The sequence below is a fragment of the Marmota monax genome, unplaced genomic scaffold, assembly GCF_021218885.2.
Source record: "Marmota monax isolate L192 unplaced genomic scaffold, Marmota_monax_Labrador192_F-V1.1 WCK01_AAM20220418_F8-fsc00001, whole genome shotgun sequence".
Taxonomy (NCBI): Eukaryota; Metazoa; Chordata; class Mammalia; order Rodentia; family Sciuridae; genus Marmota; species Marmota monax.
Genome location: NW_026693777.1, coordinates 53,422,744 through 53,436,433, shown reverse-complemented (window position 1 = coordinate 53,436,433; position 13,690 = coordinate 53,422,744). Strand labels below are relative to the sequence as shown.

Here is a 13,690-nt window from a genome sequence, read left to right as displayed (position 1 = left end):
CCAGTTTAATTAAGATTTGATGTTTACTACAACTGATCATTTGAGAAATATTTGCTCAGAAAATCTTAAATTCAATTGTGTCTCTGCACTGTCTTTATTCATTTTGTGAATGAATTCATCTGAGTTCTACCATTTTAATCTCTCTATGATATTTTTACAGGATGTGTCACTTGCTTAAAAGCATTTGTCACATTAATTTCCTAAAACTTGTAGTCTAGTCAGGGAAACTGGATATAAATAAGTGGAAAAGTTAAATAATTAGAAAATGAAGAATAGTGTTGTACTGCAGTTCTAAAGATGTCAAGAGAATAATACATGATTAACTGCCAAATGAGTAAAACTATCTTAATGGTTAACTTGTATTGAATAATCATGTGCCAGGTGTGGTTCTAACTATGTTCTAGTTCATTTAATCTTAACAACAACTCCATGAGGTAGGGCTATTGTTATTCTCATTTTACAAATGAGGAAATCAAGGCTCAAATTGTGTAAGTGACTTACTCAGGGTTATAGAGGTATTAAGAAATGAGGCTCTGATGTGAATGCAGGAAATTTGCCTTCATGATCTGTGCTAATGGCCACTCTGTTGTACTATAAAAATAGTAAGGAATTGAGGATCCCAGTAGGAGGAAATATTATTATGGGCTGTGACATTGGGGGAGGCTTCTTGGAGGAGGAAGGATTTTGATAGGCAACAGGGTCTTAAAAGCTGGATTGAATTTTTTTCTTTTCTTTCTTCCTTTGTTCCTTTCTTTGATGGTGCTGGGGATCAAACCCAGCATTCATGCTAGGTAAATGCTCTACTAGGTAGCCTCATTCATGCTAGGTAAGTGCTCTACCACTGGGCTATCCCCGAGTCCCACAAACTAGATAGAGTTTGAATGTGCATATTTTGTTGTTTTTTTTAAGACAGGATCTTTCTGTGTGGCCCAGGTCGGCCTCAAACTCCTGGGCTCAAGGTATCCTCCTGCCTCAGCCTCCTTTGTAGCCAGAACTACAAGCATGCATCATCCCATCTTGTTTAAAATCTAGACAGAGTTTGGATTAATATAGAAAAGAGTAGATCCTCTGAGTGTTGGAATGTGTTGTAGAGATAGTGAATGCAACAGGTCAGTTGGAGTAGAGATGTAGAAAGGTATGTTTTCTGGTTCTAAAAATACATATTAAGGTACCTGTCACTATATACCATGTTAAGAGGTGGCAGAAGTTGTGATCTTTGACATCCTTATCAGTGAGGAAGATAAACATGATATAACAAAACAAATTGGAAATAAAAGTATATCAGAGTAATGAGTAGACAGAGGGCTGGTGAGGATGAGGGGTCAGAGAGACACTGTCAGAAGAACAAGTAGACATTGGGTGTTGTGTTTAGGGACCTGGAAAAGCATGTTCAAAGGCTAGGAGGCATGCATAGTAATGAAGTGTTTGGGGAACCACCCAAGTTCTGTGTTGATGGGATATGAAGTGAGAGTACAGGACCAGCAGAAGCATGAGAGTGAAAACCAGATCACATGCACCCAGTGTTCTTCCTATAAAACTCTTGAATTTCATTGATTTGGTATGGGGAATGATTATAGTGTTTCTAAAAAGAATGGTGCCTGGTTTGTGTTTTAGGGACTCATTGATGACCACATGGAGGATGAATTTCAAGAAAATAAATCTGAGGCAAGGAGACTAGTTGGGAAGAAGACAGGGAAGAATTAGGCCAGATTAGGAAAACCTTGAATGTCAAACTAAGGAATTAGCTTATTGAATATGTATTAGTCATCTACTTTGTGTTAGGTACAGTATTAGCCACTTTGGGCTACAGTCTCTCAACTTAATTTTCTCAGCAACTCCTGTGGATTAGTAGGTGATATTATGACTATTATAAATAAGGAATGGGGCTGGGATTGTGGCTCAGAGGTAGAGCGCTCGCCTAGCACGCGCGGGACCCGGGTTCGATCCTCAGCACCACATAAAAATAAAGGCATTGTGTTGTGTCCATCTACACCTAAAAAAATAAAATAAATAAAACAAAAGTTAAATAAATAAATAAATAAATAAATAAATAAATAAGGACGCCAAGGCTCAGAAACACTGAGTAGTTTTACCTGAGGTCAGCAGTCAAAAACTGGCTTTGGGGACTTAAAATGGAATTTGAACATAGACTTTTTCACTCTAAGACAGTGCTTATTCTATTATGCAGATAGCTGGAAAAGCAGATGATTTCAAGATATACATCTAGACAGATAGCTTCCCAACTTCTCCTAACCCCCCCTTTTTAAAAAAATTTTAATATTTATTTATTCTTTTAGTTTTTCGGCGGGCACAACATCTTTGTTTGTATGTGGTGTTGAGGATCGAACCCGGGCCACATGCATGCCACGCGAGCGCGCCACCGCTTGAGCCACATCCCCAGCCCTCCTAACCCCTTTTATAACCTGTACTGAATAATCAAAACTAGGGCACTAATATTGATATAAAACTGTTACTGACCTTCTGATTTTATTTGGAGTTCACCAGTTTTGCTACCAGTGCCTTTTTTTTTTTTTTCCTAACCCTGGGTCCCACATTGCATTTTAATTGTCATGTCTCCTTAGTTTCCTTCAGTTTCAAATAGTTCCTCAGTCTTTCATGACTTTCATAACCTTGACACTTTTGAAGAGTACTTGCCAGGTGCTTTATAGAATGTCCCAATCATGCTGCTTCCTCATGATTTGATTAAGGTTATTGAATTTCACGAGGAATGCTATAGATGTGATATGATCTCGGTGTATCATATCAAAGGGTCTATGATGTCAATATATCTTATTACTGACTATGTTGACCATGCTCATCTAGTTAAGGTGATGTCTGCCATGGTCTACTATGAAGTTAGTGTTTTTTTTCCCTTTATAATTAATGAATACCACTGTTCTACAGGAGATAGTTGAAGGCCACACGTAAATCCTGTTTCTCCTTAAACTTTGCCCACTAATTTTAGTGGTCATTACTCGGTCTTGCCCGTAGCAAGTATAACTGTGGTATTCTAATGGTGATTATCCATTTCTTTATTTTCGTATACATTTGTTAATTGGAATTCTTATGTACAGCAGTGTTATCTCTTCTTTCCCATTTCTATACTGATTCAGTCACTTATTTATGTCATTATGGGATAATGAGTATTTATTTTATCATTTTCTACTATCATTCATTTTATCACTAGAATTGTTTCCCTCGTTGGCGCTCTTAGATTTGTTCCTCTGTTTTTTGACATATCTTTATCCTGTTTTTTTAAAATCACTTTCTTATTTCCTCATACTAAAAGATATTTGAGGCCCTGGGTTCAATCCTTAGCACTACACACAAAAATAAATAAATAAAATAAAAGATAATAAAAAATTATCTTGTATTTTCTCTTCTCCAAATACCTAGTATTGGAGGATGATATTTAGTAACCAAGATCTGGGCACTAGGTATGCTCGTTGCTATTGGAATAGCACTGCTTCTAGAGTTTTTGGCAGACAGAGATAGGATGTGTATATGAATATACATATATACATATGTCTATACATACTATTGATTAAACTCAGGAAGGTAAATACCACTGAGCTACATTCCCAGCCCTTTTCAATTTTTTTTAAATTTTATTCTTTTTTTGGATTGGAGATTGAACCCAGGACTCTGTAAATGCTGGGTAAGTGCTCAGCCACTAAGCTATATCCCAAGCCTTTATTTATTTATTTATTTGTGTGTGTGTGTGTGTGTGTGTGTGTGTGTAGATGTTGTTGATGGACCTTATTATTTATTTATATATATATATGTGGTGCTAAGAATTGAACCCAGTGCCTCACACGTGCCAGACAACCTCAGCCCCCAAGCCTTTATTATTATTATTATTATTTTTTGAGACAGGATTTTATTAAGATGCCCAAGCTGCCCTTAAACTCACAATCTTCTTGCCTCCTGAATAGCTGAGATTATAGATCTGCATCACCCAGCCTGTCTTTTTTTATTTTGAGACAGGATCTTTCTACGTTGCCCAGTCTTACCTCCAAGTTACAATTCTTCTGCCTTATCCTCCCTAATAACTGGGATTATAGGCATGGACCATGTGCCCACAAACATATATTTATGGATTGTATTTATAGATATATACATGGATATAGATATTAAATCAAATGCATACAATACTAATGTTTGTACACCATCTATTCTTTAAAATATTTTTTTGTTGTAGATGGACACAATACCTTTGCTTTTTAAATTTATTTTTACATGGTGCCAAACAGTGAAACTAGTACTTCACATGCTAGGCCAGTGCTCAACTGCTGCACTATAGTCCCAGCCCCTATACTCATCTATTCTTTTTTGTATGACAATATCTCACTATATAGCTATAATAATAGATATAGGTAGAAAGATAGGTATTTTAGCTATGACTTCATAGTAGTCCCTTTTTCTTCAACACTGCAAGGTTAATCCTTTTATTCTCCCTCAGCTTATTTGTAAATTCTTTTTTTGGTTTTCATTATCTATAATATATTTACTCATTTGTTATACATGTAAAGTTATTTCAAAATTGGTAATTCACATCACTGTAAGAAACAAATTTAGCAGAATATAGTGTCTATGTTTAATTTTATTAACTCTTAATTAAAAAATTTTTTTAAAAATATTTTTTTAGTTATACATGGACACAATATCTTTATTTTGTTTATTTATTTTATGTGGTTCTGAGGATTGAACCCAGTGCCTCATATATGCAAGGCAAGCTCTTTCACTGAGCCACAACCCAAGACCTAATTCTTAATTTTAAAAATCCAAAAATATAATGATATGTGCATGTAATAATAGCAATTCTTGGGGCTGGGGTTGTGGCTCGGTGGTAGAGTGCTCGCCTAGCATGTGCAGGTTGCTGGGTTCGATCCTCAACACCACATAAAAATAAAATAAAGGTGTTGTGTTCAACTACAACTAAAACAAAATATTTTTTTAAAAAGCAATTCTTAGAAAAGAAAACAAGCAAGAAGAATAGACATTATAAAATCTCACCAAGTAGCTGGGCTTGATAGCACACACCTATCATCTCATTAACTTGGGAGGCTAAGGCAGGAGGATCCCAAGTTCAAGGCCAGCTTTAGCAATTTAGTGAGGTCTAAGTAACTTAGAAACACCCTGTCTCAAAATAAAAAATAAAAAATAAATTAAAAAGGGCTGGGATGTAGCTTAGTGGTAAAGTACCCCTGGGTTAAATCCTCAGTACCGCCCCCCACCATCACAACTATCCAAGAATCATTCCCCTTTTAGAAACTTTAGATTAAAATAAAGAAAACATAGTTTTTGCAACATTAGAAAAGTTCATAAATTTGCTAATTTTCAGTGATTCTAGAGGAGCAGGTTGTAGCCATCTGAAACCTAATTCCAAGGAGCAAATTTTTATAAAGATGTTGTAGATGAGCATCTCCCATATTACTGTCTTCACAATTCCAACTTCTTCCCCCACTGACCACATGAAAACCCCATCCTCTAATGGAGACTAAGAAGATTATTCTGCCATTTTATAGTCATCTGGCTACATGATGAACTTTGTAACCAGTTAAGCCATGAAGATTCTGGACATTTCTAAATATTCCCCTTATCATCTAAGGCTTGCTGTCATTCATATCTAATGCTATATTTTTAAGTTATCTGGGGATAGACATTGATGATGAGCAGAAAGGAGAATGTACTGAGAGGTAAAAAGCAGTCAACTGAGAACAGCCAGAGAACAGGCAATTGTGTACTGACAGAGTTGATGCAAGTACCATTTAGGACATTATATCCTGATAAACAGGAAAAGGGAATTGCTGAGAGACAGATTATAAATTTTTCTCTCCTTTATTGTAATCCATTCATGCCTGATTTGAATATTTGACCTCTGTATATATCTTCAGTGTTAACAAAATTAGCTTGTCCCACTCTGTAATTAAATTGCATTTTTGTTGTCTTTATCATAAAGTCATATGCCTATGACTTCAGAATGTATTGTACTTAATGTTTAGACCCAGGCACCTCATTAAAAATCTAATGAAAAGTATGAACTGTCTTTCCCAGGAAAGTTCACATACATGCATATATGTGTACATATTTGTATACATACACAAAGTGTTGTGCATAGTTTCAGGGGATTCTTGGACTTCTCAGAGTTTGGGAGTCCCTAAGGACATACCACATGCCAAGCATGGCCTCTTTTAATTTTTACCACAACTTTGTGTGGCACAGTTCTGTTATGCTGTTTTACAAATGATGGATTTAGGTTAAATAACATATACAAAATCACATAAAAAGTAAATACCAGTCTTAGGGTTTGAGCTCAGGTCAATCTGACCCTCAAGCCAAGCTCTTGACCTCTCTTATATTGTCTATCACTTCTCATAAGTAAAGAGGTGAGGGAAGAAAGCTCATTTAATGATTAAAAAGTTCTAGGTAAACAAGGTCTAGGTTCTGATTTCTCCAAAAAATAAAAATCACCAAAAAATTTTAGTAATAAAAAAAAAAAGCTTTTGCCATTTCCACCAGTTTCTATGATAATGGAAGATCCCAGGAAACAAAAACATTTAATAGCCGAGTAGCAAATCAGGAATAGGAAATAAGCAAAATGCATGGGCCTGTTTCCTGTTCCTTGCCATGACTGATCCAGATGCTGTACCTTCCGTTTTTAGGATTTGGAATACCGTCTAGATCCAAAGACCAAGGAGCTGCCTCATCTACGAAACCCTGATATACTTGTTGGTGAAAATGACCTCACTGCCCTCAGCTATCTTCATGAGCCTGCTGTGCTCCATAATCTCAGAGTCCGCTTTATTGATTCCAAACTCATTTATACATATTGTGGTAAGTATGCTTTGTTGTTTGAGTGGACTATAAACTCTTTCCTCTAAGAGATGCAGCAGTGGAAGCACTGTGCATGGGGAAATCAGGCTGTGGTTAGATTTTCTCTTAAAGACAAAAGTTATTTCAGAGTTATAAAAAGATTACCAATATTTATTAGCTAAATCGCATTTTGTACAAAATAAATTCATTTGTGAAGTCACATTATTTAGTTTTGCTCAAGATGAAAAGAACTTGGCCCATCTTTTGCATCTCTCCTCACAGAAGCCATATGTCAGATTTAATGCCAAATTCATATTATTTTTACCTCTTAAAAACTATATGAAGAGTAGATATTCAAGAACTTACATTTGGAGCAGGTTAGAGGCTTATTGTAACTTTTTCTTATTTACTGAGAAATGCAGGATTGATTTGACTCATGGTAAATCTTGCTTACTTGGAATGCCAGGCCTCTGCTCATTGCAGTATATGCTTTTTCTCTCTCTTAGAAATGAAGCCTATGCATGAGTGTATGTTTTTTGTTTCCTTCCTTCTCCCCATCTGTCTTTTCTTTTTTTTCTTTATTTTATTCTTATCTTCTATTTTCTCTACTGAACTCTCATCTTTCTTTTACTTTCTCTGTCTCTGAGACTCAGATCTGAATTTCCATCTGAGTCTTTTTGCCTTCTGTGCCCAATGCAGTGTTTGAACAGGAGCAGCCACCCTTTCTTCTTAAAAGAATGTACATCCTTTAGATCCTTGATGTTAACCTTTTTATTTTCCAGCATTGACTGAATATTCCTTTTTTTCAATTTTTATTTTTCTTTGGTACATGTTATTTTCTCAATGAAGCCTTCCCTGGCCACCCTATCTAAATTATAAGGCTTTTTTCCCTCCCAGCTATCTTCCTTGCTTATATTATTTTTCTCCTTTTTTCCTTACTACTATCTAAACCATATATATAGATGTATCTATTTTTTCTTACTTATTTTGTTAGTCATTTGAATTTCCTTCTAGACTATAAGCTCCATGAGCACAAAGATTTGTTTTTTCTGTTTTCTGTTGTAAAATCGCATTTAGAAAAGACTTGAAACATAGTTGGAGCTAAAGAATATTTGTTAAGTGAATAACTTCATTAAAGTAATATATGTAGCTACTGTAAAATATTAAATACAGAAAAGTATCAAAAAGGAAAAACAATTGCATGTAATTCACCAGTGAAAAATAGCCAGTATTCCATTGACTTAAATTCTTTATTTTTTTAAACTTAAATCCTCTCTTTGTGTACCTGTGAAAGACTATAAGCAGATATAAAGATGGAATCATGTATAGTTTTGTGTCATATTTTTCTATGACATTTTATAGTCTTCAAAAATAAGTGATTTTGGGCTGGGGATGTGGCTCAAGCGGTAGCGTGCTCGCCTGGCATGTGTGCGGCCCGGGTTCAATCCTCAGCACCACACACAAACAAAGATGTTGTGTCCGCCAAAAACTAAAAAAAAAAAAAATAAATGTTTAAAAAAAATTCTCTCTCTCTCTCTCTCCCTCTCTCACTCTCTCCTTAAAAAAAAGTAGCCTTTCTAAAAAAAAAAGTGATTTACAGTGGTAGCCCAATAGTCGTGTAGATGTCATAGAATGTGTTCAACTACTTTACTTTTATTACATATTTTCTTTGTTTCCATTTTTACTATTATGAATAACATGATAAACATCTATATTTAAAAACAAACCTTTACATGAATCTCTATTTTGTTTGGATAAATTTCTAGAAGTAGGAAGTATTTAGAGTACTTAAAACATTTTCACTTAAAAATTTTTTTTTCCTGATACTAGGGATTGAACCCAAGGCTTCATTCATGCTGGGCAAGCATTTTACCTCTAAGTTAAATCCCCAGCCTAATAATATTATTTTTAAAAACCCAGTCCAATTCTTTAATGGTGTTTCAGTTAGGACGATGTATAATGATTCAGAGAGACAAAAGTTGTGGTATAGAGAGCCTACAGAATGTGAGCAAATTTTTTACCACATGTACTAATCTCTAGGATATATGAAGAACTCAGAAATCTTAATATCAAAAAGAAAAATAACCCAATCAATAATTGGCCAAGGAACTAAACAGACACTTCTCAGAAGATGACATACAATTTATCAGCAAATATATGAAAAAATGTTCAACATCTCTAGCAATTAGAGAAATGCAAATCAAAACTACTCTAAGATTTCATCTCACTCCTGTCAGAATGGGAGCTTTTAAGAATACAAACAACAATAAGTGTTGGCGAGGATGTGGGGGGAAAGGCACACTCATACATTACTGGTGGCACTGCATATGGGAGCAACCAATATGGAAAGCAGTATGGAGATTCCTTGGAAAACTTGGAATAGAACCACCATTTGACCCAGCTATCCCACTCCCTGGTTTATACCCAAAGGACTTAAAAACAGCATACTATAGTGATGCAGCTACATCAATGTTTATAAAAGCAGCACAATTCACAATAGCTAAATTGTGGAACCAACCTGGATGCCCTTCAGTAGATGAATGGATAAAGAAACTATGTGATATATACACAATGGAATACTACTTAGGAATTAAAAATAATAAAATCATGGCATTTGCTGGTAAATAGATGGCGCTGGAGAATATTATGCTAAGTAAGCCAATCCCAAAAAACCAAATGCTGAATGTTTTCTCTGATATGAGGATGCTGATCCATAATAGGGATGGTGGGGGGTAATATGGGAGAAATGGAGGAACTTTAGATAGGGCAAAGGGGAGGTAGGGGAAGAGAGGGGGCATGGAGGTAGGAAAGACTGTGTAATGAGATGGACATCATTATTCAAAGTACAAGTATGAAGACACAAATGGTGTGACTCTACTTTGTACACAACCAGAGACATGAAAAATTGTGCTGTATATGTGTACTATGAATTGAAATGCATTCTGCTGTCATATATAACAAATTAGAATAAATGAATTTTTAAAAAGTTGTGTATTTTGATCTTTGAACAAAATTATATTAGTTTAATATGAACTAAAAATGAAATGAAGTTTGTGTTAATTATTTTACTTTATGCCAAGTTTGATATGTTCATTAGGATATCTCTGATATCTTTTTCTTTTTCTTTTTTGTCCCCTCCCTCCAGGTATAGTCCTAGTAGCTATAAATCCTTATGAACAACTGCCCATTTATGGAGAAGATATTATTAATGCTTACAGTGGTCAGAACATGGGTGATATGGATCCACATATCTTTGCAGTAGCTGAAGAAGCTTATAAGCAAATGGCCAGGTAGGTGAAAGCTTTCATTATTACTTCATGGCTCTTATTATCTGTGATAATTTCTTCTTTGTAAGGTCACAGATATTTTTAAAGTTAATGGCAGTTCATGTATCATTACTAACTTAGCAGCCTTGGTAACCAGTTTGTCTGCATGGCCTGGATTTTTATTAAATATTAAAATAATCTCTTGTTGGCCAAATGTGGTAGTATATATCTGTAAACCTTGTGATTTGAGAGCCTCAGGCAGGAAGATCATAAGTTTGCAACCAGCCTCAGCAACTTAGTGAGACCCTGTCTCAAAAAATGAAAAGAACTGGGGCTGTAACTCAGTGATAAAGCTCTCTTGGGTTCAGTCCCCAATTACATACACACATATGTAATCTCACATTTATAAAAAGACGTACAGTTTTTAAAATATTGCCTTTGGAATCTCACCATGATTCTGTGACTAGGCAAGGACAGAAGTTATATTTTACAGATGAAAGGATCAAGTTTTAGTGATATTAAATGACTTGCCTAATGTCATTCAGTAGAATGATAGACCAGAACTAAAAGACCTATGAACTGGGGGGGAAAAAATTGGTCTGTACCCTAGAGAATTAAATCTAAAAGAAAGTGTAATTTTAATGTTATGATAGGGTATCACTCATCCTGAATATCATCTGTAAAATATATCAGATTTAAAAAAAAAATTTTGTAGTTATGTATGGACAGAATGCCTTTTTAAAATTTTTTTATTTTTATGTGGTGCTAAGGATCGAACCCAGTGCCTCACACATGCAAGGCAAATGCTCTGCCACTGAGCTATAGCCCCAGCCCTTATATCTGATATTAACCACAGGACCTTAACATTTTAAAAAAATATTTATTTTTTAGTTATAGATGGACAATTTTTTTTTTTTATTTTTATGTGGTGCTGAGGATCAAACCCAGTGCCTCACATGTGCTAGGCAAGTGCTCGACCTCTGAGCCACAACCCCAGCCCCAGGACCCTAACATTTTGAGGGTGGAAAATGGGAGAAAAACATTCTCAGGATTAGATTACACTTAATAATATGTAAAAGAATGAATGCATAAAATAATAGCATATATTTGACTAATTTCTCCAGCTTACAAAGCAGAACTTGGCCTATTATATATGTATATAAAGCTCTCTTGGGTTCAGTCCCCAATTACATACATATATATATACATATATATATATATATGATTTGAGAAACTCTTAAGTAGTTATGAGTGGAGAGAACACTAATATTGTAGAGTTTTTTATTTTCTCTTCTTCAGTCAGGAAGATTGTACATGATTGGACCATTGTGACAGAATTATAGAATTATTTCAATGAAAGAACCCTTAGAAGTCATTGTGCCCTTTTACTAATAAAATACTATTAATGGTAATACTTCTAATGGCAAATAATAGTTATTACATGTTCTCTTTCTATAAGACATTGATTGATTGCTTTTCCCTTATTAACTAGTTTTATCCTTAAAACAACCTTCCGAGTTTCACTTTATATTAAACTTTATTTTACAAATGAGAAAACTGAATCATAAAGAAGTCATGTAGTAACTTTTTCAAAGTCTCATTACTAAGGTGAACATTTTTCAAATTCAATTAGTCTGATACTATAAATGTTAATATGTTGCATATAAAATGACTGAACATAGTTTAGCACTGTATAATAGGCCACAGTATGCCAGATTCTTTTATAAAGTAGTAAGAAATATATAAATTTTAAGAAAATTTATTTTTAAGCTTAAAAATTTGAGAAAATTTCCTCAATCAGTATATTTTCTCCTTAAGTTGGAAAAGTCTACCAATATTTGATTTGTAGAGTATTGGAGCATTGCAGGAAACTTTAGCACCACTCAGTACAACCTGAGAACTAGTGGACCAAGAGAGAATCACATGGACTGCTAGACCCTAAAAATAATTCCTGAAAATTTAATACTACTGAGAAAATTTATATGACTTTTTGGAAAATATTATTCTTTTTCTTGTTCTTTTCCTTCTTCCTTCCTTTCTCCCCAGGCCCTTTTGTTTTGCATTTTGTGTTCTGGGGATCAAACCCAGGGCCTTGAACATGCTAAGCATGTCCTTTACGACTGAGCTACATCACCATCCCCCTTGGTAGTCTTAAATAAGAAGACATGGCTCTTACCATTTTTGCTGTGGTAATCCATAGCAAATGAATGAATGGTGTTATGAATGGTGTTAGATTTACCCTTAGATTTACTTTGGTTTCCTAGCATTTTCCCCACTCTGCTTTATCATCCCTGTGGCTTAGTCACACACTGTGATTTCTTTTTTTTTTTTTTTTTAAATATTTATTTATTTTTTTAGTTCTCGGTGGACATAACATCTTTGTTTGTATGTGGTGCTGAGGATCGAACCCGGGCCGCACGCATGACAGGCGAGCGCGCTACCGCTTGAGCCACATCCCCAGCCCCACACACTGTGATTTCTTAACTGAAAGTTTATCTTTTTCCCTTTGCTTAGTTTTCTTTTTAAGGCAGTTTTAAAGTATGCTTCAACCAGTTATGGTATTATGTTGTTAGTACAACCTAAAAGTCTGATACAACAGCTAAGGCTTAGGCTTCCAGTCATGAATCAGATGTTCCAGTGCAGGAACATCCCAGACACCAGGTATTGTCCTGGACATAAGAGAAACAGCAAAAAAATTAGATGAAATATGCAAAAATTCCTACCCCACAAAGCAAATCATGATTAAAAACTGAAAATAAATAAAATGCACAATTTATGAAGTATCTATAAGTGCCATGTTGAGGACAATGCTGGATGATTAATAAAATTGGAATATGTACTGGGATTAGGTGGTACTATTGTATCAATATTATTGATCCTGATTTTGATCATTGTAGATATGTTAGAACAAGTCTCTGAGGAAATATTCTCTAAAAATAATCATGTTTGCAACCTACATTCAAATATTTTAGGAAACATCAGAATAAGAGAAACATATTAATAAAGCAAATGGACAGCTGGTGAATCTAGGTAATACACATACAGGAGTTTGTTTTACTATTTTTGCAATTTTTTTGTTTGAAGTCTTGAGAAAACTGAATTTACAAAGCAAACCTAAAAAGAACAGACTGGGTCAAGGGTAGAAAGTAGGAGATCAGCTAGGTTATTGCAACAGTCTAAGCAAGAATGATAATTTTAGTTTGAGGATATTAGTGGAGATGTTTAGGAAGTGGGTGGATTCTGAATATATCTTTTACAATAGAACTGGCAAAGACTTGCTTATGGTAGAAAGAAATTGGAGATAGGGACAAAGATTTAATCTGAGCTCTAGAACATTGAAAGTACCATTTCCTGAGATGGAGAAGTAGTAAGAGGAGCAAGTTGTGAATGTGTGTGGTGTGGGGCAAAGAGTAGGGGTGGGCTTCCATTTTAGATCTTTAAGGTTGAAATGCTGTTTTAGGCATCTCTTCTCAAAGCAAAGTTAACAGTAGTGATTCTTCTCAAGCATGATAGTAACAATAACCAGAATGCTTGGCTCATGGCTCCTTTCTAAACATGCTCCTTGGAGAACAAAAATATTTTAAGAGAATACAAATACTTTTATAGAA

The 13,690-nt window shown here is 34.9% G+C and overlaps 1 protein-coding gene across 4 annotated transcripts in view; it reads left to right on the top strand.

The window, feature by feature from the left end:
* The window catches only part of Myo5a (myosin VA), a 205,107-nt gene that overhangs the window by 63,582 nt on the left and 127,835 nt on the right, over positions 1-13,690 (top strand). For all 4 annotated transcript variants that reach the window (XM_046461281.2, XM_046461280.2, XM_046461279.2 and 1 more), the window contains exons 3-4: positions 6,666-6,837; positions 9,962-10,106. In XM_046461281.2, coding sequence (XP_046317237.1) covers positions 6,666-6,837; positions 9,962-10,106 — 317 coding nt within the window. The remainder of the gene's footprint in view (positions 1-6,665; positions 6,838-9,961; positions 10,107-13,690) is intronic.